Source organism: Notamacropus eugenii, chromosome 2 (assembly GCF_028372415.1).
Source record: "Notamacropus eugenii isolate mMacEug1 chromosome 2, mMacEug1.pri_v2, whole genome shotgun sequence".
Classification (NCBI taxonomy): Eukaryota; Metazoa; Chordata; class Mammalia; order Diprotodontia; family Macropodidae; genus Notamacropus; species Notamacropus eugenii.
Window position 1 is genome coordinate 507,845,400 of NC_092873.1, and position 25,124 is coordinate 507,870,523.

At 43.4% G+C, this 25,124-nt stretch overlaps 1 protein-coding gene across 2 annotated transcripts in view; it reads left to right on the plus strand.

Annotated features, from left to right (window-relative positions):
* The first annotated feature begins 276 nt into the window (after nt 1-276).
* Nucleotides 277-25,124, plus strand: part of LOC140530092 (cytochrome P450 4A11-like) — a 49,275-nt gene continuing 24,427 nt past the window's right edge. Inside the window, exons 1-8 of one of the 2 annotated variants that reach the window (XM_072649335.1) lie at nt 277-587; nt 8,733-8,874; nt 11,483-11,527; nt 12,267-12,394; nt 18,472-18,596; nt 21,308-21,462; nt 23,238-23,344; nt 24,269-24,459. In XM_072649335.1, the coding sequence (XP_072505436.1) occupies nt 396-587; nt 8,733-8,874; nt 11,483-11,527; nt 12,267-12,394; nt 18,472-18,596; nt 21,308-21,462; nt 23,238-23,344; nt 24,269-24,459 (1,085 nt within the window). In that variant the 5' untranslated portion in view covers nt 277-395. The remainder of the gene's footprint in view (nt 588-8,732; nt 8,875-11,482; nt 11,528-12,266; nt 12,395-18,471; nt 18,597-21,307; nt 21,463-23,237; nt 23,345-24,268; nt 24,460-25,124) is intronic. The other variant, XM_072649334.1, reaches the window with a different exon arrangement.

Here is a 25,124-nt window from a genome sequence, read left to right on the forward strand (position 1 = left end):
TTCTTGTGCACATACATTTGTGGGTCTTTCCAGTGAAGGGCCAGATCTCTTCCCCTTGAGTGAAATCTCCACATACTCTCCCTCTCTACATGTGAACTGTTTAATTATTCGGTGAAGCTCCTGTAAATCTTCACACTATGACCTTTCCCCTCAGCAATGCCTCCAACTCTCAGCAGGTAACCCATGTGCTCCCTCTGACTCCAAATCCCAGAGGATTTTTCTGTTTTCCTGATTTTACCAGTACCTGAAATGTGAGTGGAGGCAGTGAGCTCTGGTCTGGGATTAGGGCCAAGTCTGTTGACGGGGATTATGAGATCCTGCCCTAAAGGTCAGGGAGGAGCGAAGGAGGAAGAGAGAAGTTAGTTCTGGCAGACAGTGACTGGGGTAGCAGCATCATGAGCTCTCTGCTCTCCTTTGCCTGGTTCCCAGGCAATGCATCTTGGTTTGTCCACATCTCTTTTCTGCTGGTTTTGGGCCTGCTGGTGCTAAAGGTGGTCCAACTGTACATGCATAGACAGAGGCTGCTTCGAGAATTCCGGAGTTTCCCAGGGCCTCCTGCCCACTGGCTCTATGGGAATGTCTTGGAGGTAGGTGATGTCCTGGGAAGAGGGAGAGTGGCTATGATTAGGTGTAAGGTCTGTCTGCTCATCTATGGAAGGTCCAGAAGAGGCATGGTTGCTTGGACCAGTCCTCTGGAAAACTCCCTTGAAGTCTCAGCCACAGAGTCTGAGGTGGGAGGCCCCTCAGAGTCTAGCCAACCAAGTCTAGCCAATACTTCAGCAGTGTTGTCCTCCACAACTCCCCGGACCATGGTCATTGAGCCCCCACCAGAAAAGGAATAGATATGGCTAAAATCCTATACTTGGGAGCCCAATAGGAGAGGGATCTGCACTCCGCAGCCTTCTAGGTCACTTTCAGTTCCAGTTTTGTGATTTTAGTATCTAGTGTGGGGAACCTGCAGCCTTGAGACCACACGTGGCCTTCTAGGTCCTTGGGTGTGGCCTTTTGACTGAGTCCAAGTTTTGCAGAACAATAGTTTTATTAAGGGGGTTTGTTCTGTGCAGTTTGGATTCAGTCAAAGGGCAGCATCTGAGGAACTAGAGGACCACATGTGGCCTTGAGGTTGCAAATTCTCCACCCTTGATAGTCCAATTTCTCCATCTGATAGATGAAGACAACAAGGACCATATCTGCCAATCAGTCAAAGAGCATTTCTCAAGCAGCTACTGTGCTGGGCGTTGGTAAAGCTGACTTTCTCAAATCATACAACTCTACAGACAGAACTAGGGTTAGAATCCAGATGATCTGTTTCCTAGTGAAATGTTGGGAAAGAACATTTGCCCTACAGTTGCACTGTCTTTAAATACTTCTAGTGATGGGGAGCTCACTACCTTCCAGGTAATGTAGTACCTTGTCACCTCTCATAGTTATAATGCTTGACCAGACATTGAACCAGAAAAGGACTCTTTGTAATTAAAGTCCTGATTGTCCCTCTGGGGCCACATAGTCCCTCTCCTATATGATAGCCCTCTAAGTATTGGAAGAGACCAGTCATGTGTCCCCTGAGTCTTGTTTTCTTAGTGAGATGTCATCTTTTCTTTCACCAAATTCTCAGGCTTCGTTGTCTGTACCTCCCCTGAGGTCCTGATCTCATCAGTCCTTTGGACTATAACTCCCTTGGTGATTGTCTTATCTCTACCATCAGAACACTGAGATCCACAAGGGAGCCAACTATATCTCTGTCATCTGTACTTTCTACCTTCTTCTGCCACCAGTTCCAAACACTAAGCTCTCATTAGTATCATAGGTTGCCAAAGTGGTTGATACCAACCTCTGGGGGCTGCTGGACCAATCCAGGGGGTGGTAGTAGCCTGAGGTGTAACTGGGGGGCATTGAATAAAAGTAAGGGGGTGGTGGAAGCATAAGGAAAGAAGACAAGAAAATTTTGAAAAAACATTTGTACATGTTTCATCTGTTATGTAACAGTTAAAGTCATAGTGATTACATTATTTTCCACATACACACTCGATGTACAAGTTATAAGTAATCTGTGGTTAAATCCATTTACAATTCTTAAGAAGCAAGTATTGTCTGGCAAGCATCTTGTACATTGTTGGGAAACTCAGCATATATCTACAGGAATCTGTAATGACTGTAATGTGCATGTAATGACTTTTTTACAATAATATATTATATGGTTATATGATACAATATTGCCCCATCAAAATTTCAATGCAGGAAAAACCCCACAAATTTACAATAAGTTATTAAATTTAAGATGAGCCATTAAAATGTATATTTTTTGAAATGATGCAAATAAAAAACATTAAAGGGTTAAAGAAAGTAAATTTCTGGGGGGCACTGAGTAATTTTTTTTTGAAAAGGGAGCAGAAGGCCAAATAAGTTTGGGAACCTCTGCACTAAGTGCTTAATGAATGTTGAGGGCTCACTCTGCTCCTCCTTCCAGGGGATAGGGTGGTCTTTCAAAGAGAAGTTTATAGAGGCTAATGTTCATCCAAAAGAAATAAGTCATGAATGATGAAGTTCCAAAGCCAAAGGGTAGGAATTTTCAGCTTGAGGGCCATCCAAATACCCTTCAGATTTCATAAACCACTCCCAAATCCTGGAAGAAAAGGCTGCCTATATTGCTGCCAGGTTGTTCCTACCTAACTGGACTTGGTTCCACTCTGTTGCCATAAACATTACCAACCTACTAAGGACAAGAATCCCAGATAGGCAGCTCTGTTTCCTGAAGCAATGAGAGAAGCTCTGCCAAGGATAAAGTACCAAGAATTGTCAGTCTGTCTGATACCAAAGGGATTTTGGTAGATATTCAGCAGACAGATTTTAATAGCCAAATGATTACTCCAAAGTATCTGGAAACAAGGTGCCAGGGAGTTGTTTTACCCTCAAGATGGAGACTTGAGATCAGTGAGATTTTTTTTGCTTTCACTAGACCTATGATTTCACCAGTGCAGAGAGCTCTCAATAAGAGCCTCCCTCTACCAAAAGAAATCAGTGCTTTCTCTATAACTCCTAGATTTATAAAATTGCCTGGGAAATGGTAAAAGAGGTACAAAAAGTCAATGAGGAGAAGAACCTTCTTAAAAAGTAAAATTGGCCAATTGGAAAAGGAGATCCAAAATACCACTTAAGAAAGTAATTCCTTACAAGTTAGAATTGAGCAAATGGAAGCCAATTACTTATGAGCAAACAAGAAACAAAACCAAAAGAATGAAAAAATAGAAGACAATGTGAAATATCTCATTGGAAAAATAACTGACCTGGAAAATAGATCCAGGAGAGATAGTTTAAAAATTATTGAACTACCTGAAAGCCACAATAAAAAGAGAGCCTAGACACCATCTTTCAAGAACTTATCAAGGAAAATTGCCTTGATATTCTAGAACCACAGAGTAAAATAGAAATGGAAAGAATCCACCAATTACCTCCTGAAAGAGATCTCAAAATGAAAACTCCCAGGAATGTCATAGCCCATTTCCAGTGCTCCCAAGTCAAGGAGAAAATATTGTAAGCAGTCAGAAAGAAACAATTCAAGTATTGTGAAACCACAATCAGGAAAACACAAGATTTAGTAGCTTCTTCATCAAAGAATCAGAGGGCTTGGAATGTAATATTCCAGAGGTCAAAAGAGCTAGGATTACAACTAAGAATCATCTACCCAGAAAAACTAAGTATAATCCTTCAGGGGAAAAATGGATATTCAACAAAATAGAGGAATTTTAAATATTCTCAATGAATAGACCAGAGTTGAATAAAAAAATTTGACTTTCAAATATAAGACTCAAGAGAAGCGTAAAAAGGTCAACAAGAAAGAAAAATCATAAGGGACTTAATAAGGTGAAACTGTTGATATTCCTACATAGGATTATGATACTTGAAACTCATAAGAACTTTCTCATTATTAAGATGGTTAGAAAGAGTGGGCACAGAGGGCACAGGTGTGAGTTGAATAGGAAGTGATGATATCTAAAAAAATGAAATTAAAGGGTGAGAGAGGAATGTACTGGGAGAAAGGGAAAGGGAGAGGTAGAATGGTGCAAAAAAGAGGCAAGAACAAGCTTTTACAGTGGAGGAGAAGAGGGGGAGGTGAGGGAGAATGAGTGAATAACATACACACTCAATTTGGTATAGACATTTATCTTACCCCATAGGAAATGAGGAAGGGAAGGAGACAAAAGAAGGGGGTGGGGTGATAGAAGGAAGAGAAAATTATGGCAGGGGGTAGTCAGAAGCAAAACACTTTTGAGGAGGAACACGGTGAAAGGAGAGAGAGAATAGAATAAACAGGTCAGGGGAAATGGAGTGAAGGAAAATACAGCTAGCAGTAGTAACTGTGAAAAAATTTTAAAGTAATTTTCACTGATGAAGACCTCATTTCTCAAACATATAAAGAATTGAGTCAGATTTATAAAAATAAGAACCATTCCCCAAAAGATAAATGATCAAAAGATATGATCAGTTTTTAAACGAAATAATCAAAGCTATCTATAGCTATATAAAAAAATGCCCTAAATCACTATTGATTGGAGAAATGCAAATTAAAACAATTCTGAGGTGCTACCTCATACCTATTAGGTTAGCTAATAGGAAAGAAAAGGAAAATGTCAAATGTTGGAGAAGTTGTGGGAAAAAATGAGACATTAACACATTATTGGTGGAATTGTGAACTGATTCAAATTCTGTAGAGCAATTTTTAGGTAATACTACTGCTAGGTCTGTATCCCAAAAGAGATAAAAAGCAAAAGGAAAAGGATCTATGTGTACAAAAATATTTATAGCAGCTCTTTTCCAGTGGCAAAGAATTGGCAATTGAGGGGATGCCCATCAATTAGGGAATGACTGAACAAATTGTGGTATATGATTATGATGGAATACTCTTATGCTATGAGAAATGATAAGCTGGATGCTCTAGAAAAATCTGGAAAGACTTGCATAAGCTGGTGCAAAGTGAAGTGTACTGTATACAAAGTAATAGCAATATTTACAATCAGCTGTGAATGAGCTGACTAGTCTTGACAATACAATGATCCAAGACAACCCTGAAGGACTTATGAAAAAATGCTGTCTCCAGACAAAGAACTGATGATGTCTGAATACTGATTGAAGCCTACTTTTAAAAAACTTTATTTTTCTTGAGTTTTTTGTTTACGTTTTCTTTCACAACACCACTAATAGGGAAATGTATTGCATTTCTACACATGGATAACCTATACTGAATTGCTTGCCTTCTCACTGTGGGGAGACAGGAAGGGAGAGAATTTGGAACTCAAAGTTTTAAAACAAATGTTAAAAGTTGTTTTTACTTTTAATTGGGGAAAAATAAAATAATAAATAAATTTTAAGAAAAAGAAAAAAAGAAAATTGTTTGGGAGCCTTAAGAAATGAAGGGAGTTCTCCAGGGTCAGTCAACATGGATTGTGATGATAGAAAGACCAACATCCAAGTATTCCTGTCTCTAAGACCAGTTTTCCAACTATAAAGTCACATTAGCTGTCAGAGAGGTTTTAAGAGACTAACTGCCCAGTCTCTGAACTGTATCCAAAGAATATCCCAATACAAGTGACTCAAACTTAACCACACTTAAAGTTCTTGGTTTACAACACTCTGTTGCAGATGGCAGGGCAGGTAGGTGGCACAGTGGATAGAATACCTGACCTGGAGTCAGAAAGACTCATCTTCATGGGTTCAAATCCAGCCCCTGTGCAACCTTGGGCAAGTCACTTTACCCTTTTTGCTTCAGTTTCCTCATCTGTAAAATGAATTAGAAGAGGAAATGGAAAAGCACTCCAGTATCTTTGCCAAGAAAACACCAAATGGGGTCACAGAGAGTCAGACATGATTAAGACAATTGAACAAGAAGTTGCAGATGACATCTCATTTCATGATCATGAAGATGCTCAGGCCATATCAGGGCAGGAATGATTATTTCCATTTTACAAATAAGACAGTTGAGGTTTACAGATGAGATAATTGAAAGTCAAGTTACTTACTCAGCCCTTAAAATCATAGAATTTCAGAATTGGAAGTCATCATTTTCTAAAATTAATTTTTTTTAAAACAAATGTCTGCCTTCTCTCTCCTTCACCTTTCTTTCCTTCTCCCTTTTCTTGAGAAAGTAGTAAACATGCATAGTCAAGAAAAACGAATTCCTATATTGGCCACATACCAAAAAAGTTTCAGTTTGTAACCTGAGTCTATCAACTCTTCATCAGGAGGTGATGTCTCATCATAGGTCTCTGGAATTGTGTTTGGTCATTGTGCTGACAAGAGTTCCTCAGACTTTCAAAATTAGTTGTGTTTGCAATGTTGTTGCTATCCACTGTTCTCCTATTTCTCTTCACTTTGCTTTGTATCAGTTCATCCATATCTTCCCAGGTGTTCCTGAGATAATCTCTTTCTTGTTTCTTGTATTCCGATAGTATAATTGAACATCATCTAATCCAGCCTCTATATGAAATATGAATAACTTGTGTAATCATCTGTGCTCAGCAACTGATCAGCCTCTGCTTAAATTCTTTCAGGGATGGGGAACTTACTATGCAATTTTCAGGAGGCATTAATTTCTGTACCTCCCTCTGCTTGGTTCTCTAGGACTTCTCTACGTAGTCACACAGAACAAACCTGATTCTTCTTCCACATGACGTGTGTCAATTCTCTGAAGTATCTCTAATTTCACCAGTAGGCCTCTAACAATGCCAACTCAGCATGATAGGGGAGCCACAGGATGGCTTGGGCTTCAGGATTTCTTGGCCCTAAAGTGGGGCCTGAGTTAGACATGACAATGTCCAAAGAAGCAGGGGCCTGGCTCCACAGGTGACACATTGTTCAGAGAAGACTGAGAAGAAACTAGGTTAGGTCAATGGTCCCCATGGTCTCTCCCCCCTCCCCCCATATCTCTGGAGTGCACTCTCCCACAAATGCATGCAGAATCCAAGGGAGGTGGAGTTATTCAACAAACATTATTCCTTTCCAAATAGTCCATGATCTCAAGGACCTCACCATTTAATGGGGGAGACAAATGTGTACAAAATGTAAATAGGGCAGATGGAAGTCATCTCAGAGGGAAAGGTACCAGCATCTGGAGGATGATAGAAGGCGTGATGTGAGCTGAGACTTGAAGGAAGAGAGGGAATCTAGAGCCAAGATGAGGAGGGAGAATATTTCATTTCAGGTACAGATGGCAGACATGACAAAGATATGGAAATAGGGAAGGGAGTTTTGGGTATGAGAAACAGCAAGTAGTTGAATATGACTGTGTCTTGGAATTTGTGGAGAGAAATAAAGTCCAAGAAGTTTGGAGAGGTGGTAGAGGCCAAAATAGAGGGGAAAGAGGTTGGAAAGGATCTAGGACAGGACCCTGAAGGACACCTACAGTTAGAGGGGATGATCTGGATGAAGGTTCAGCCAAGGAGACATAGATGGAGTGGTCAGAGGGGTAGGAGGAGAATCAGGAGAGAGAGGGGGTGCTGTCCTGAAAATCTAGAAAGAGAGAGTATTAAGTTGGAGAAAGTGATCAATAGTGTTGAAGTTTTCAGAGAGGTCAAGAAGGATGACAATTGAGAAAAGGCCATTGGATCTGGCAACTAAGAGATTGCTGGTAATTTTAGAGAGAGAAGTTTTGGTGGAATGATGAGTCAGATTGAGGAGGCTTAAAAATATATTGACAGAATAGGGACTAGAGCTGATCACAATACTTCAGAGGAGGTCTGGCAAGGGAATGGGATGGTAGGACCACCACTTCCTTATTTTTGGAAGCTGTGCCCTTCCTAATGGAATTGAAGATCACATTAACACTTTTGGCTGCCAAATCATACTGATGACTCATGTTGGCTTGACTTCCATATGAAATTATTAGAGCTAGTTTTGGTGTCATTTTTGTTGTCCCTGTCTCATTTTTAGATTTGCATGTTTGATTTTCAATTGCTTATTTAAATAGTTTAGGTTTAAGTTGAAGGAAGGGAAGATACCAAAGGTATAGGGGAAAAAAAATCTCACATGCCTTATTAATACCAAAAAATGGCTAATGGGAGAACAACAGTGAGGAAGATCTCCAGCATATTGGGTATTTCCTTTAATGGGGAACTTTTGGAGGACCCATGAGTTACACAAGATGGGTAATGGCTTGTATTGTTGAAGACACTCCTGAGTAGTAGATGAGATCCTTTTGAGAATTTGAGAGTATCTCTCCTTCCCTTTCCTCTCTCTCTCTCTCTCTCTCTCTCTCTCTCTCTCTCTCTCTCTCTCTCTCTCTCTCTCTCTCTCTCTCTCTCTCCTCCTCCTCCTCCTCCTCCTCCTCCTCTCTCTCTCTCCCCCACCTCCCTTTACCTCCACTCCTCTAAGGAGCTGGGACCTAGCCTAACTTTGCCACCGTGGGACCTTAGATTTCCGTGTCTTATTAGGTGATGTCTGAAGTCAGTTTCTGCATAAATGTTCCATGTCTCTATGAGCCAATTATTTGGACACACTCCTTGAGGAGTTCATGTTTCTTTCAGGGTCTGGGACAAATATTAGGAATCTAAAATGTTGTTGTAGCAGAATGCTGTGGTTGGATGTAAGCCTAGGCTGAAGGCTCCCTCCCTGCTCAGTGGCTGCTTCAAAGGAGTCCCGAACCTGGAGCCAAGTCCCACCTCACACAAACCCCTGCTCTTCATGCTCCTTCAAGCCTCATCTCCTCTCTCTCCATTTGTTTATTTGCCTCTTGCTTTCAGTTTCCAGTGGAAGAGGAGCTCCGTAAAACGGTTTCTTTGGCAGAGAAATTCCCATGTGCCTTTCCCAGGTGGTTCTCAGGCTCCTGGAATATTCTCCAAGTCTATGACCCCGACTACATGAAGATAATATTGAGCAAGAGAGGTAAGAAAGCCCTCAGTGGTTTTGGGGCTGGAAGATAGCCCCTTCCCCTATTGAATCCCACCCCCCCCACCTTAGTCAATAAACCAGCCCCCAGAATTTAAACAATGACTGGTCAGCTATTCGCCAACAATTTAGCCAGTAGGGTAGAGGACGGGGCAGCCAGAAGCCAGACCAATAATGCCACAAAAAGTCTACAAGTCAGACAACAGGCTGGCCCAAGGTGTGCAGAAGCGGGCCAAAGGAGAGGCCAGGGTGTAATCAGGCCTGTCCTAAAACTTGCCATCTCGGTCAGGAATTGAGATGACACTGTGCACATTAGCTCAGCACCCTTGGTGCTGTGGAGCTGAGCAGTCAGGGCATCTAGGGAAAGGACTGGATCTGGTGCTGGCACGTGCTTGTTTACTGGCCTGGCTTTGGTTCAGCATCTCCCACTCACCTGGCTCCCAGAGAATGAAGCAAGGGGAGGGGAACTTCTGGCAGTGTTGGCCTTTGACCTGATGTTTTAAAACTCTTTTTTCTTAACTGATTTCTTTGCCTTATGTTATGATGCTCAGATCAACATTACTAGGAATGCAGGATTTAGAATCAGAAGGGAGTCTAGATATTATCTAATAATAGCAATAGTTAACATGTACATAGGACTTTCAAAACACTTAACATATGTTATTTCATTGGATCTTCACAACCCTGAGAGGTAGGTGCTCTTATCATGCCCATTTTATGAATGAGGAAACTGAGGCAGAGGTTAAGTGACTTGCTTAAGGTCACATAGTTAGAAAGTGTCCGAAGCCAGATTTGAACTCACACCTTCCTTACTCTATGCTTAGTGCTCTATCCATTGAGCCACTTAACAAGTTTGAGCCCTCTCATTTTACAAGGAAGGAAATAGCCCCAGAAAGAAGGGATTTGCTAAGGTCACACAGCTATTAAGGGGCAGACCCTGGGTTCCAGCCCAGGTTTCCTGACTTTTGCTATCCCAAGTTAGTCTTTACTGAGTTTGTACCAATTGCCAGTCAGCATGTGTCCTGGAGACAGAGGCCCTGAGGCCCATCTGGTGCAGGGGTGGAGCCATGGCATTGGGTCACTAGGCACACTGTGGCTATTCAGAAATGTACATGCATCTGACAGCCCAGAGCAGGTGCTTTTGGGGTCACTGAAAATTTATGGATCACAGTCTGGCTTCTCAGAAAAGATCTGGGCTTTTTGGGGGACCACAAACTTATTATATGTTGAAAGTGTGAGGTAGCTGCCAAAAAAGCTACTGAGAGCTTGGGCTACATTGAGAAGGGAAGAACTTATAGGACCAGGGATAGTCCTGCTGTCCTTTGTCCTCATCTGGCCTCATTTGGAGGACTGTGGTCAGTTTTGGACACTATGATCTAAGAACATTGCCAAGCTGGAGAGGGAAACCAGGCTGGTGAAGGGATGAGTCCATGTCACATGAGGATAAACTGATAGATGCGTAGGGATGTTTAGGGAGTTAGAGAAGAGAACATGCTGCTGGAGGGAGTGGAGAATGGGGAGGAGATCAGTACCTTGAACTCTCCTATGATAGTCTCTCTAGAGCTGGTTGGCCTGCGCAAGGCTGAGGGGTGCAGGGGCCCAGGTCTTCTCTAGGTCACTATCCTTCTGCCCTCCCACTCCTGTGTCATCCTCACCAGGCTTCCCTATGGACTTCCTTGGAGAGATGGCAGAAAAAAGCTGCAAGGAGCTTGGGTCTGGCATCTCAGAGCCTCCTAGTCCCACAGACACACACAAAAAAACCCTCTCCCCCCCACCATGGGCAGCGCCCACATTGATGCTGAGGGAGGGATGGAGAAACATCATCAGACTCTGCCCCAGTGAGGCTCCGTCTAGAGGGGCTGGGCTATGAACTGGTAGAGCTCTTTATCTCTTGGCTCAATCAATACATCAAGGAAGGCAGGTTCAGAGCTGAGAGAGGTGGGGGTGGGGGTGGGGTCATCTTTGTAAGTGGGGCTGCATCCTCACTCTGCTCCCAATCTATTTGGCTAATCTGGGTCCAGACCCCTCCTCTCTCTGGGCCTCAATAACCTCTGTCAAATGAGGGGATTGCACTAGATGGGCTCCAAAGCCCCTCTCAGCTCTGATAACCCTTTGTGTTTCTTCAGGTCTTCCCATTAGATTTATCTTTGTGCTTCCAATGAAACCTCATCTGCCCCCAGGGAACCTTGTGTGAGTGTGTGTGTGTGTGTAATGTGCAATGTGTGGTATGTGTGTGATATGTGTACATGTATGCTTGTGTGTGCGAACATGGTATATGTGAGAGTGTGGGTGTGTATTATATGTGTATGTGTGTATGTGAGTATGTATATAGTGTGTATGTGAGTATGTATATGTGTAAGTATGTTGTATGTGTATGTGTGAGTGTGTGCATGTGCAAGTGGTATGTGTATATGTAGTGTGTATGAGTTTTTGTTGTATGTATATGTGTGAGTATGAATGTGTGCATGTATATAAGGTGTGTGTGTGTGTGTGTGTGTGTGTGTGTGTGTGTGTGTGTGTGTGTGTGTGTAGGATGTAGGCTGGTGGAGATGGGAAATCTCTCTGTTCCCTTTGGTAACCGGCTCTTTCCTGGCTCTCATTTCAGATTCAAAGTCACATGATGTCTACAAATTTCTTATCCCCTGGATTGGTACGTCTTTCTCACCTCGGCTTAGGCCCTTAGAAGCTCAGAAAATGCAGGATGAATGAAGGGATGCAGGGTGAATGAAGGAATGCAGGGTGAATGAAGGAATGCAGGGTGAATGAAGGGATGCAGGGTGAATGAAGGGCTGCAGGGTGAATGAAGGGATGCAGGATGAATGAAGGGATGCAGGGTGAATGAAGGGATGCAGGGTGAATGAAGGGATGCAGGGTGAATGAAGGGATGCAGGGTGAATGAAGGGATGCAGGATGAATGAAGGGATGCAGGATGCCTGGCACACTGGGGAGGCTTGCAGCTTCCCACATGTAGGCTGATGGGTAGATATGCCCAGGAAAGGAGGCTGACACTCCTAGACCAGCTAGCTAAGGCTGATCTCTGAGCTCCTATAGAGGTATAGATTTAGAGGCACCCAGTGTGCTCTCTTACTCAGTCCTTCTGTGCCCAGGACCACTATTTACCCAGGGATATAGAACCCCCTACGGGTACAGTGAGGTTCCCTCTTTAGTGTAGACAGAGAGCACAGGACTATCTCAAGTGACTTTCCCTTGGCTTCACATGTCCAAGGTTAAGGTAAGTAATAGCTGCTGTCTAGTTGTACAACCACCTCCTGAACTTGACCCATCAAAGGCCCCGTCAGACAGGCTTCTTATCCCACAGACCCAGGTCTGGGGCCCTCTGTGCCCCTTCCTACCCTCCTAACTCTGATTGTCTAATTCTTGGGGCTCAGGGAAAGGGCTACTGGTCCTTAATGGGTCAGTCTGGTTCCAGCACCGGCGGCTGCTGACACCTGCCTTCCACAATGACATCCTGAAGCCTTATGTGGGGCTGATGGCTGACTCTGCCCGAGTGATGCTGGTAAGTTTCATACATGAGTGCTCACACGGACACATGTGTTCACTCACATGATACATGCATGTGCCTATATATTCCACTGTGTATGCAAACTTATACACACACACATAAGTACCCACTGATGTATATCCACACACAGATTTGTGGACACACATATTAACAGCTAGCATTTACATCACTCTTAAAGGTTTGAAAGTACTTTGTAAATATCTCATTTTGATCCTCACAACCTCACTTGAAGGTAGGTGCTATTGTCATCCCCATTTTATGGATGAGAAAACGAGAAAAGCAAGCAGGGTACGTGACTTGCCTAGGGTCTCACAGCTAGTTAACGTCCAGTACTGGATTAGAACTCAAGTCTTCCTTACCCCAGGCCCACTTTGTCACCTAGTTGCTAAATTACAAGCAATATAATTTACACAGACACACATGCGTGCTCATGGACACACACATACATGCGCTCACACACTGATATACAGAGGCAAGATGAGGACAAAACCTTAGGCACAGATGCACATTTTTGTGGACACAGGGACAGACTCCTCATGGGGAGGGTTTCCGGGCTTCCTGGGTCTGTTTCAAGTTTTTCCCCACTGGCGACCTTCATTGTAGGGAGATGATCTCCTTCTATTTAAGGATTTGACCAGGAGAGTCTCACTTTGGGATGATTTTGTAGAGCAGGAGAACAAGGGAAGATGAAGGGAAGGGAGCAATTATTTATTAAGCACCTACTACATGCCTGTTTCATAACTGTTATCTCATTAGATCCTCACAACAACCCTGAAAGGTAGATATTGTTATGATCCCCATTTTACAGATGAGGAAACTGAGGCAATCCAAGTGAAGTGACTTGCCCAGGGTCATGCAACTACTAAGTGTCTGAAGGAGAATCTGAACTCAGATCTTCCTGACTCTAGGACTTCCTGACTTTCTTTTCTAGCTGAGTGACTAGATTGTTAGATGAAGGCAAAGCTGTTGAAATGGTTTCCTTTAATTTAAGGAAAGCATTTGATGAAGTTTGTTTCCATCCTCATTTTATATTACCTCCTCTCCCACATTTGATGATCCAGCCAAATTAGTTTTCTCTATGTACCACAACTGCTGTTCTCCACCTCCCATTTCTGTGCCTTGTCATTTCTCTCCCCTCTCCCCCATGCTGGGAATGCACTCCCTCTTCACATCTACCTCACAGAATTCCTTTCTTCTCTTAAGATGCAGACCAAGTACCACCTTCTACCACCTGAAGCTCTTCCCAATTGCCTCATCTTTGAGCGCCCTTCATAGTTAACCACTTTGTATTTATGTAGGGATGGTTCTGGACTCATGGCAAGACACATCTTCCCTTAGGGCTTTAGGGATACCTTTGGCGGGCTAGGGTGATTTTCTCTTATGCGATTGTCCCCATTCTGATGTTTCCTCCACTATTAGCTACCAGTGATTAGCATCAGTTCCATCTAACCATTAATATCAATCGGATTGCACAAAGCAATATTTACTCTGAAGATACAACAAGCACAGGAGCATGAATATTTCCCAACCCCATCTCCTAGGGGGGCACAGTCTCCCATGTACCCCCTTAGTCCCTGGAGAGAGTGGGCTTAGAAAAAGTTTCCACAGAGCATTTGTTCCCTCAGTTCACTTCCAATGTGGCAGAGTCAATGCATGAACAAGTTGACATCTCTATGATGGCTGGTCTGGGCAGGGCAGGTTGTTCAGAACTTTGTTGTTCATTAACTAGCTTTGATCAAATCCTGCCATGGACTCTACTCCCAGAATTCTGAGCTTTCTTCTCACTCTCCTGGCCTTTCACAGCTCACAAGGTGTTCATGACCCCCAACCAACCTCCTTCACCTAAAATCAAGAAAGAAAAGACGACAGAGACAGAAACAATGGGAAGGCCATATGTGTGGTCCTGGCGCCAAGACTTAGTCCTTGTCTCCTCCACTGAACACATTAATCAGGAAAAAGCCAGAGGCAAGAGTCTGGCCCTAGATGACTGGTGCCTTGGGAAAGTACCCCTGTTCTGGCTCCAGAACCAGCTCTGGAACTTATGCCTATGTTCCCAATTATGGAGCAGAAGATGCCCATCATGCGTTCTTACACCTAGCCAGAAACAACCTCCCCAGGCTCTTCCAAATGGGTCACTGCACTGGCCACTTTCCCTTGTTAAATTCACTTATGTTTATTTAGCGATTATGTAGAGTTGTCTTTGCTGTCTTTCCCATTAGAATGGCAGCCTTTGTTTCACTCTCTGTATTTATGTCTCCAGAGTGTAGTCATGTGCCTGGCATGTTGTATGGGCTTAATAATGGCTTATTGATTCATTAGAAAAGATGAAGAAATGTGAACTAGATAATACACTTACATAAATTAGCAGCTACTTGAAAGGCTTAGCTCTAAGAAAGGCCATCAATGGTTCATCAATGTCAACCTGCAGGAAGACCTCTTGTGGGTGCAAGGGGGTATCTATCCTGAGTTCTGTGTTGTTTAAAGGATGGAGGCCTAGATGATGCAAAGCTGTCGGGGATGGCTCCCAATAGCCTCCTGGATAAAACACAAAATTGTGTTTGACATTCAACATCCTAACCTCCCTCTCTCACTTTTTCTGTCTTCTTCTTCTTATACCTTATATGTCCCATACTCTGGTCCAGGGACACTAACCTCTTTTCTCTTCCTTGAATAAGATACTCCCTCTCCTAACTGGGCATTTCTCCTGGTTGTGTGCCATGCCCGCAGCTTTTTCACTACCCATCTCCACTTCCTGGCTAGTTCCTAGTTAAAATTCCACCTCCTAGGAATCCTTTCCAAATCTCTGCTAGTGCTTTCTCTCTGAGGTTATCTCCCATTTATCCTGTCTACACCTTATTGGTACATAGTTGTTCGCATGGTTTCTTCCCATTAGATGCTGAGCCCCCTGAAAGCAGAGATTTTTGTCTTTCTTTGTGTCTCCAGCACAGTTCCAGCAAACAATAAATGTTTGTTGACTAATATATTGGAGGACAGTCAGAATGCAAAAAGATCTTGAAATGTATGTCCATGTATTCCGTATCTATCACCGTGTCTGTAGACCAAGTCAACAGATAAATAAATAGAAGGTCTATACAAAATTAATGCAGAATGATTTTGGTGGTGGTGGCTAAACTGGTGAAATCTCGAGAGAAGCGATATTTGAGCTGAGCCTTGAAGGGAACAAGAGATGCCAAGAGAGGGCATTGAGGATTAGGGTGTTCCAGGGGTGGGAGACAGGGGATGTCCTTTAGAGAGACAGGAATGGAACGTCATCTACAAAGAGGATCAAGTAGTTTAGTTTGGCCAGAGTGTAGAGACCAGGAAGGGGAGCAGTGCACAGTTTGGAAAGATGCTGGGGCTCTGGATAGGGAAGGGTTTAAGCACTAAACAGAGGACTGGCATTTTCTCCTAAAAGCAAGGGGGTGATTTACAGGGCGGAGGGTCCACTGCTCACACAAAGCTGGTGGACAATTTCTGGGTTATGTGGCAAAAGGAGATTATCCCTGAGAAGTTCAAGGGGAATCTGTCTTGTCCATCTTGCCAGAGTCCTCCTTAATAGGCTGGTCTTTCTTTCACCTGGAAGATGATCTACCTGAGAGTCCATATGGCTTCAGAAAGGGCTGAAGAATGTTGATACAGAGCACAACAACTCCAGGAGAAATGTCGGAAACTGTACAGATTGTACATTGTACGCAACGTTTGTTGATCTGACCTAGGCATTTGATACTGTCAGTCATGACGGCTTGTGGAAAATTATGGCAAAATTTGTGGTCCAGAGAAGTTCATCAGTATTGTACATCATACAATATTGCATATGATGGCATGCTGGCACAGATTCTGGATTCTGGATGATGGTCTCACGCTTCCCTAGTCACCAGTGGATTGAAGCAGGGTTGTGTGTTTGCTCCCATGCTTTTTAGCATAATGTTTTCAGCCATGTTGTCAGATGCCTTCAGTGAGGATGAAAACAGCATTAAGGTTATCTAGTGCACTGATGGTAAATGATTTAACTTGAAAAGGCTACAAGTCAAGATTAAAGTGGAGGGAGAGTTGGTGCATGACTTCTTGTTTTCAGTTAATAGTATACTCAATGTAGCTTCTGAGGCCAAGGTGCAACAAGGAGTGGATTGATTCTCTGCTGCTTGTGCTAATTTTGGTCCAACAAGTAATACCAAGAAAACAGAGATTCTTCATCAGCTCACTCCACACCACCCATACATGGAACCATCAGTTACAGCAAATGGAGAAATATTGAATATTATGGGTAAGTTCACTTACCTTGTCAGTATACTTTCCAGAGATGTATGTTTAGCTGATGATGCCAACACATGAATTGCCAGAGCTAACTCAGTATTTGGGAGACTCTGAAGGAAATTATGAGAGTGAAGTATAAGGCTACCTACCAAACTGAAGGTCTGCAGGGCCATTATGCTGATCTTGTCGTATGCTTATGAAACCTGGACAGTCTCCCAGCACCATGCCAGGAAACTGAATTGTTTTCATCTGAATTGCCTTAGGAAGATTCTGCAGATCACCTGGCAAGATAAGGTACCAGACTCTGAGGTCCTTTCTCAAGCTGACCTGTCAAGAATTGAAACTCTACCATGGAGAGTGCAACTCCAATAGGCTGGTCACATTGTTTGAATGCCAAACACACACTTACCTAAAGAACTATTTTATGGAGAACTTATACAAGACAAGCACTCACACAGAGATCAGAAGAAGCAATACAGGACATTCTCAAGGTCTCTCTGAAGAACTTTGGAATCAATTGCACAACAAAGAAGACACTGGCAAAGGACCAATCAGCACGGCATGCCTGCATCAAAGAAGGTGCTGTGTTCTGTCATAGAAACAGTTGCAGTAGCTCCAAAGAAATGTGGGATGTGCAAATTTAAAGATAACTTCATTGCAATTGCTCAAGTGGACTTTTTGTGCCCAACCTGTGATAGGCATTCCAAGCTCATCTTGGTCTGATCAGCCACAGTTAAATATCATTTTGGTCCTTTTCAGGAGCAAAGGACAATAACCGCTATGTGTCAGTCATTGTGATAAGAGCTTTTACAAATATTATCTCAGTGCATAGAAGGTTAAATATAAACCAATAGGTCATAACCTTGTTATCCTCTGTCTGGGTCAGAACATGTCAGGAATACAGTGTTCAGTTCTAAAGAACATATTCTACGGAAGACATTGAAGACCTGAAGAGGGTCTAAGGGGACGTTAGATAGAGTGGCAAGGAAACTTTCTGAATCTATGTCACAAGGATCGGTTGAAGGAGCTCAATGCTGAGCCTGGAGAGAAGACTCAAGGTGGGGGGCAGGAGAACTGCCATCAAGTATCTAGAGGGCTGTTACATAGAAAAAGGATTAGTCTTGTTCTGTTTGTCTCCTGAGAGAAGAATCAGGGTCAATGAGGGAAATCTGTAAAGAAGCAGATTTAGTCTGGATGTCAGGAAGACATCTAATAATGAAAACCATCCCAAAATGGAGAAGATTGTCCCAGGGACCGATGGAGTTGCACTCAGTGGCTGTTCTGCTCAGTTCCAAGCAGAGGCTGCATGACCACTAATCAGTAATATTGCAGAGGGGACTTTTTCTGGAATCTTCCTCATATTTTGGGCCAGGCTCAGACCATTCAGTCTCTGTGACTTGATCTGAAGGGTTACAGTTGAACTCATGAGTCTGAAGTCTAATAGAATAAGACTCATTGATATTTCTGGGACTCTTACAAGTTAATGTGTCACCCACGGGATCTCATTTGATCTGTGCAACAATCCTGTGAGGTAGGGGCCACTATACCTCATGATATAGAAGACAAAATGGAGTTTCAGGGAGGTGAAGGGACTGATTTACCTAGGCAACACACTGATTCTGTGTCAGAGGTGGAGATCTGAATCTAGGTTTCCTTGACTCCAAGTTCAACTCTTTGTCCTCTATACCAGCCCTCTTTTCAGTTTGTTGCCCTTTTGGGTATTCAGGTAACATTTAGTCACCCTCATCTCCTTAGCACTGAAGGGCTTCCTGGAAGAGGAGGTTTTGATTGGGATTATCATTCTTTTTCTATTTTAGGACAAATTGGAGAAGCTCAGTCACCAGGGCTCAAGTCTGGAGATCTTTGAGCATGTCAGTCTAATGACCTTAGACTCCCTCATGAAATGTGCCTTCAGCCATCAGAGTAACTGCCAGATGGATAGGTTAGTGGATGCACCTTTGAGAGAACTGTCCATTCTAAAGAGTTGGCAAAATGTGCTGGTAATAATGCCAGGTATTCTGAGACCTTGCTACGGCCCCAGACTGAGGCCTGATCCCCATAACAGACTAAGTCCTGATTCTAAGTGGAAACTGTGAAGTCTGACCCAAAACTGGTCCCTATCCCTGGGCAATCTCATCCTTATGCCTGTCCCATGACCTTGCAAAAGCAAGTGAAGTTGAAACCAAGTAAGTGTGTTGATAGAGCAGAGCAGCTCATTTCTTCTCCTGAGGATATAGCTCTGAGCCCAAGTCTGGTCTTTCCAGGGATAGAAACATGATCTTGATATGCAGGATGTCCCAAAAGTCTTAGTGTAGGCATAAGCTTCAACAACTTGTCATAGCCTAGTATAATCATCATTCATTCATTCATTCATTCAACAAGTAAACCCACTCAGAAGGAGTTCACAAACTAGCAGGCAGGCAAGAAATAAACATAAATAACTGCCCTCAAGCAGCAGAATAGAATATTCTTATTGCCTGAGTGGATATGAGGTTGAAAAAAAGTGCTGATGTTGTCTGATCACTATACTAGCAAATGACAAGAGCAGGGAGCATAACACCCTGAGTACATCACTCAAGGGCTCCCCCAGCCCTTGCATATTCCCCAACTTTATCTGCAAAGAGAATACTGTTCCTTTTTGAATTTTAAGTTAGTTTCCCTTTAGAAATGGGTTGGGTCTTTGGCAAAGGGGACGTGGGATTTAGTGCTGTTTTGGACTGGATAGTTAGGGAAAGACTGATAATAGTTTCTCATTCAGATTAGACCAACGACTTTAGATTAAAGTGTTGTCCTATTATTGTTTTGTAATATGGAACCTGAAGAAGGAAGGGTTAGAAAGGGGTTATGTCAGTATACAAAGAAAACAGGGGGCAAATTGTCTGACTGAACGAGCTAGCCAAGGGAGAATATGGAGAGGAGAGAAAAAGGCCAAGGAAAACTCACATGGAGGGACCAGGAAAAAGGCAGAGAAATAGGAGAATATTGACTACAAGCTATGCAAAGCAAGGGCTCATTTCATTTTTGTTTACGGCCAGCACCATCATACTACATGGAATGCAGAAAGCACGTAATGTTTGTTGAATGGGAAGGAGAACCAGGAGAAGATGGTGTCTCTGAAAGCAAGGGAGGAGATTGTGTTTGTGTGTGTGTGTGTTTGTGTGTGTGTGCGTGTATGTGTGTGTGAGCAGACACTGCACAAAGGTCTAAGAAAATGAGGACTTAAAAAGAAAACTAGTTATAGTTGAGAGGGCGTTTTCAGCAGATGTGGAGACAGAAGCCAGATCTGCAGGTTGTGGGTGGAGGGGAACAAAGGATGGAGAGTGTAGATGGCTTTTTAAATTTGGAAGTGAAGAGGTGGAAGGTGATGGGAAGGTTGAAGAGCTGACAGGGCTGAGGGAAAGCTTTTATGTGACAGGGGATCTTAGCATGCTTCTAAGGATAAGGGGAAGAGTGAATGGATAGTGAAAGAAGAGAGATATATAGAGAGAGAAATGGAAAGAGATAGAGATAGACAAAGAGATAGTGAGAAAAACACACACATACAAAGACAGAGAGAGACAGACAGAGAGAGGCAGAAAGGCAGAGAGGAAAGGAAAGACGCACACAGAGACAGAGACACAGAAAGAGACAGAGACATAGAGAGGGAGAGAGAGACACACAGAGACAGAGAAAGGCAGAAAGACAGGGGGAAGGAGAGACACACAGAGAGACATAGAGAGATGGAGAGAGATAAAAATGAGACAGAGGGAGAGACAAAAAGATGCAGAGAGATAGAGAGGGAGAGAGACAGAGAAAGCAAGAGAGACAGAGAAAGAAGAAGTAGGGGAAATAAGGGAGGGAGGAAAGGATACCGGAAGATGGAGAGGTATAAGAGACAATGAGTGACAGAGTGAAAGGAGAGATAGGAGATAGGAGAGAGAGGAAGGGAGACATGGGAAAGGAAGAAGGGAGAGAGAGAGAGAAAAGAGATAATGCTAGAGCACAACACTGAAGGATATAGGAGGTGCCATGAGAGCAAAGATTTCAGGTGGGAAGGTACTTTATAGTATGTAGCCTAATCTTCTCATTTTGATAGATGCGGAAACTGCGACACAGAGTCACACAGTTAATAGGTATCAGAGCCAGAACTTGGGCTGAGCTCCTCAGATTCCCAAGCCAGGACTTTCCATTTCCTAGTTGGGTGCCTTGAGAACCAACTGAGTAGTGGGTCCCTAGAAGATGGTGATGAGTCAGTTAGCCATCCATGCAAGAAATACTGCTGTTAACTTTGTCTCTTTCCCCTCTCATACTATTCAAAATCAGTCACCAGGCTCTGCTGACTCCTCTTGAGTCATAGGCCTGTAGTCACTAGACTTTTTTCTATGGGGTTGTGATGCCCACCTCTGAGAGGTCTGTGGTGGAATACTCTAGCGATGTGCCCTTGGCCTCATTCAGTTCAAGACATACAGATTAGGACCTATGACTCCAGAGTTGATGGAGTGAGGCCTGAAGAAGACAGTCAGGAGGGAAGGAGGAAACAGGAGGAAGGTATGCAGGGGACTCCAGGTGTGGAGGGAGCTCACTTCTCCTGAGTGAAGGTGGAGGCCACTTCCTTTCTTCTCTGTGTGAAGGTGGAGGCCACTTCCTTTCTCCTCTGTCTCTCTTTCCCTTCAGGCACTCAAACTCCTACATCCAAGCTGTTCATGACCTAACCTACTTGTTGACTTCTCGTATACGGAATGTCTTACACCACAATGCTGTCATCTACTGGTTCAGCTCTGCGGGCCGCAGAACACGTCAGGCTGCACAAAGGGCCCATCAGTACACAGGTATTGCCTACCTGGATAGGTCTGTCTTGGTGATCTCAGCACATTATCAATACCCCAGGAGTCCATAGACTCCCAGAAGGAAGGTTTGTCAGACCTAGGATAATAGAACAGGTCTTAGACATCACTGAGTCCTTTGGAGATCAAAGAAGTGATTTTCCCAAGTTCATACCAATGGTAGGTAGTAGAGTCAGGATTTATGACCAGATCTTCTGACTCCAAATCCAGTGCTCTATCCAGTATACTGTGACACACTCACACATTCCTTCTATCTCTTTTCCTTCCCATCCATTTTATCTCCCCATATCATACAGTTCATTCCCTTTATCCCCTTTGTATATCCCAACCACTCCCTTCACATCCTCCACTCCATTCTTTGATCTCTTCCTTCCTATTCCCTCAAATTCCTCTTTCTCCATCCCTTCCTCATTCTCTCATTCCCCCTTCACTCTCTCCATCCCCTTTAGCATACTCTCCACCCCATCCCCCACCTTGAGTCAGACTCATTCATTCACACAGGAGTTTTACAAAAAATTTGAAGCTAAGTCAACACAAGGAATCCACCCCCAGTTTTCACCCTCTCACCTAAACACACACGCTGTGAGATACCCAGAGATAACACTGGAGCTGGGGTGTTGAGGAGGACCTCCCTCATACCAAAGCACAGAGAAATATATATCTCCGTACAAACTGAAGCAGGCATATAGGTGTGGTCAGGCTTTCCCATGTATTCATAGACATGCGTGTGCAGCTCAGGGGATGGGATAGGAAGCAGCAGACATTTAGGATCTTCATTTCTGGTACAAGGAGTCCCTCATCCACCAAGGAGTAAGACAGCACTTCCTGAAAACGAATGCAGTCCATGGCTTCTACCAAGGATTTCCCCATACTCTACCCAGGCAACTCCCCTTTCTGCTGCTGAGGTCAGGGCTTTGGGTCATCATTCTCACCCCCAGGCAATATAAAAGGGCACAGGAAGAAAAGAAAGGAGGCAGAAAGGAAGGAAGGGAGGAAGAAAACTAAAACTTAAGCATGCATTATGTGCCAAGGACTGTACTAAGTGCTGGGGATATAAATACAAGCAAAGAGAAAGATAGCTCTTGAACTCGAGAAATTTACATTTTTATGGGGAAAGACAATACACAAAAGGTAGCTGAACAGCTGGGGAAGGAGGAGGAGGGGGTGATGAAGGTACTTGGTGTGGGAGCATGATTTTAAAGTCTGGAAAGTGAGGAACAGAAGAGGAATGAAGGCTAGGCAGCCTGGGCCTTTCCATAAAATGAATGTGTCAGAAGAAACTAACCATTGGGAGAACAGGGCAAACTTGGTGGAGGGATATTCCACTATGAGAAGGCCACAGGGGAGGGTAGATGTTCCAGGATAAGGAGGTCCTAAGTGCTAAGGGAAGTTCCAGGAGAATATAGCTGCAGAGACATGGGTTTGAAGTCTGGAAAGCTAAGGGCTATGAAGGATTTTTGAGGGCTTCTAGTCAACCCACCCATTTTATGTAGCAATCTTTGTTTCTTCAGGGAGGATAATCCAGGCTCTACTTAAACATATCTAGGAATAGGGGTATTGTTCCAACTTAGCACCCTGCTTGCTCTCTAGGGATTTCTCCTGCTGATTTCAGTTTTAGTTCTCTGATGCTCCAAGGAGCAGTTGCCCTATTCTTCTGTCAGGCAGCTTGGGGCACAGCAAAGATCCTTGGACAGTCATGGCTGTCTCCCAGGGGTTTGAGGATTCCTGCTCCATGACTACCGTCTGTTTTCCTGGAGCAGATCAGGTAATTCAGAGGAGAAGGCTGCAACTGGAGGAGGAAGGAGGGTTGGAGGCCATCTCCAAAAAGAGACACTTGGATTTCCTGGACATTCTCCTCTGTGCCAGGGTGAGCATTACAGGGCCTTAGGGCTCATCCCGTGGGGAGGGTGGATAGGTGCAGAACTTGTTTGTGCCTTATTAACATAATTATGAACATTTATCTCTAGTTTTTATAGCATCTCAGAATTGGAAGGAACCTGAGAGAGCACCTGCCCTACCCTCATTCGCAATGTACCAACTTCCTCTAGAGCAAGACTTCTTAATCTGGGGTCTTAACTTATTGGGGAAAAATGACTTCTTTATTTTCACTCATATTTGGTTTCCTTTAGAACCTCTCTATTTTATTTTGCCCATTCTGAGAAGGGGTCTATAGGTTTCACCAGACTGTCAAAGGAATCATGACACAAAGACAGATTCAAGATCCCTGTTCTTCAGTCTTCCAGACAAGTTGTAATTTTACCCTCTATACTAAAACCTTTTAATGGGGGGGGGGTCCTTCCTCAAACAGCCTGTTCCATTGTTGGACAGCTCTTATTGTTAGGAGTTTTATTCTTTTCTCAAGTCAAAATGTTTCTCTGTGACCCCCACCCACTGGTCCTTGTTCTGGCCTCTGAGGCTAAACAGAGTGATTTATATTCTCCTGCATGATAACCTTTCAAATATTAGAAGAAGGTGACCACACTCCTAGTCTTCTCAGGGGTGAACATTCCTAGCTCCTTTAAACCTGATATTGTGTATTTCAGGTCCCCCAAGTCTCCTGATTGCTCTTCTTTGAACTTTCTCTAGGTAACCGGTGATACCCATAACTGAATACAGTACTCTAGATGGAGTTTTATCAGGGCAGAAGCAATAGGACAATGGTGTCTCTTGCTCTGCATGTTAGACTTCCAGAGATGTCCTTAGACTGGACATACCCATTTAATCCTATTAGGTAGCAGGTCACCTTGAGGCTCTCAAAGATGACTGACAAGAATGGCTTTTCTTTATCCAGACAGAGAGTGGGGACAGCTTATCAGATGAGGAGCTGAGAGCCGAGGTAGACACATTCATGTTTGAGGGCCATGACACCACAGCCAGTGGCATTTCCTGGATCCTGTATGCCTTGGCCACACATCCTGAGGATCAGCAGAAATGTCGGGAGGAGATCAGGGGAGTCCTGGGAGATGGGGTCTCCATCACCTGGTAAGTACTCAGGAAAGAGAAGGAAAGGGGTCTCTTCTTTTTTTCTAACTTTAACTAAATATATTTATTTTCAGTTTTCAACATTCACTTCCACAAAATTTTGAGTTTCAAATTTTCTCCCTATTTCTCCCCTTCCCTAATCCCAGGACAGCATCTATTCTGATTATCCCTTCCTCCAATCTCCCCTCCCTTCTATCACCCCTCCCATCCCCTTCCCTTCTATTTTTTATAGGGCAAGATAAATTTCTATACCCTATTGCTTATATATCTTATTTCCCAGTTGCATATAAAAACAATTTTTAACAATATTTTCAAAGCCTTGAGTTCCATATTCTCTTTCTTCCCTCCTCCCCACCCACTGTCACTGAGAAGGCAAACAATTCAATATAGGTTATACATGTGTAGTAATGCAAAACACTTCAATAACAGTTATGTTGTGAAAGACTAACTATATTTCCCTGTATCCTGTCCCTCCCTCCATTTATTCTATTCTTTCCTTTGACCTATCCCTCCACAAAAGTGTTTACTTCAGATTACCCAAAGAGGTTCTTTCTTACAGAACCTCCTCTGTCTGCCCATTGACTCCATACCAAAAAAACTTGGCTTTTGTGACTGTTGTGGGACAGGACAAAAACCTGGTATGTTGGATTTCGCTGACTTTTGAG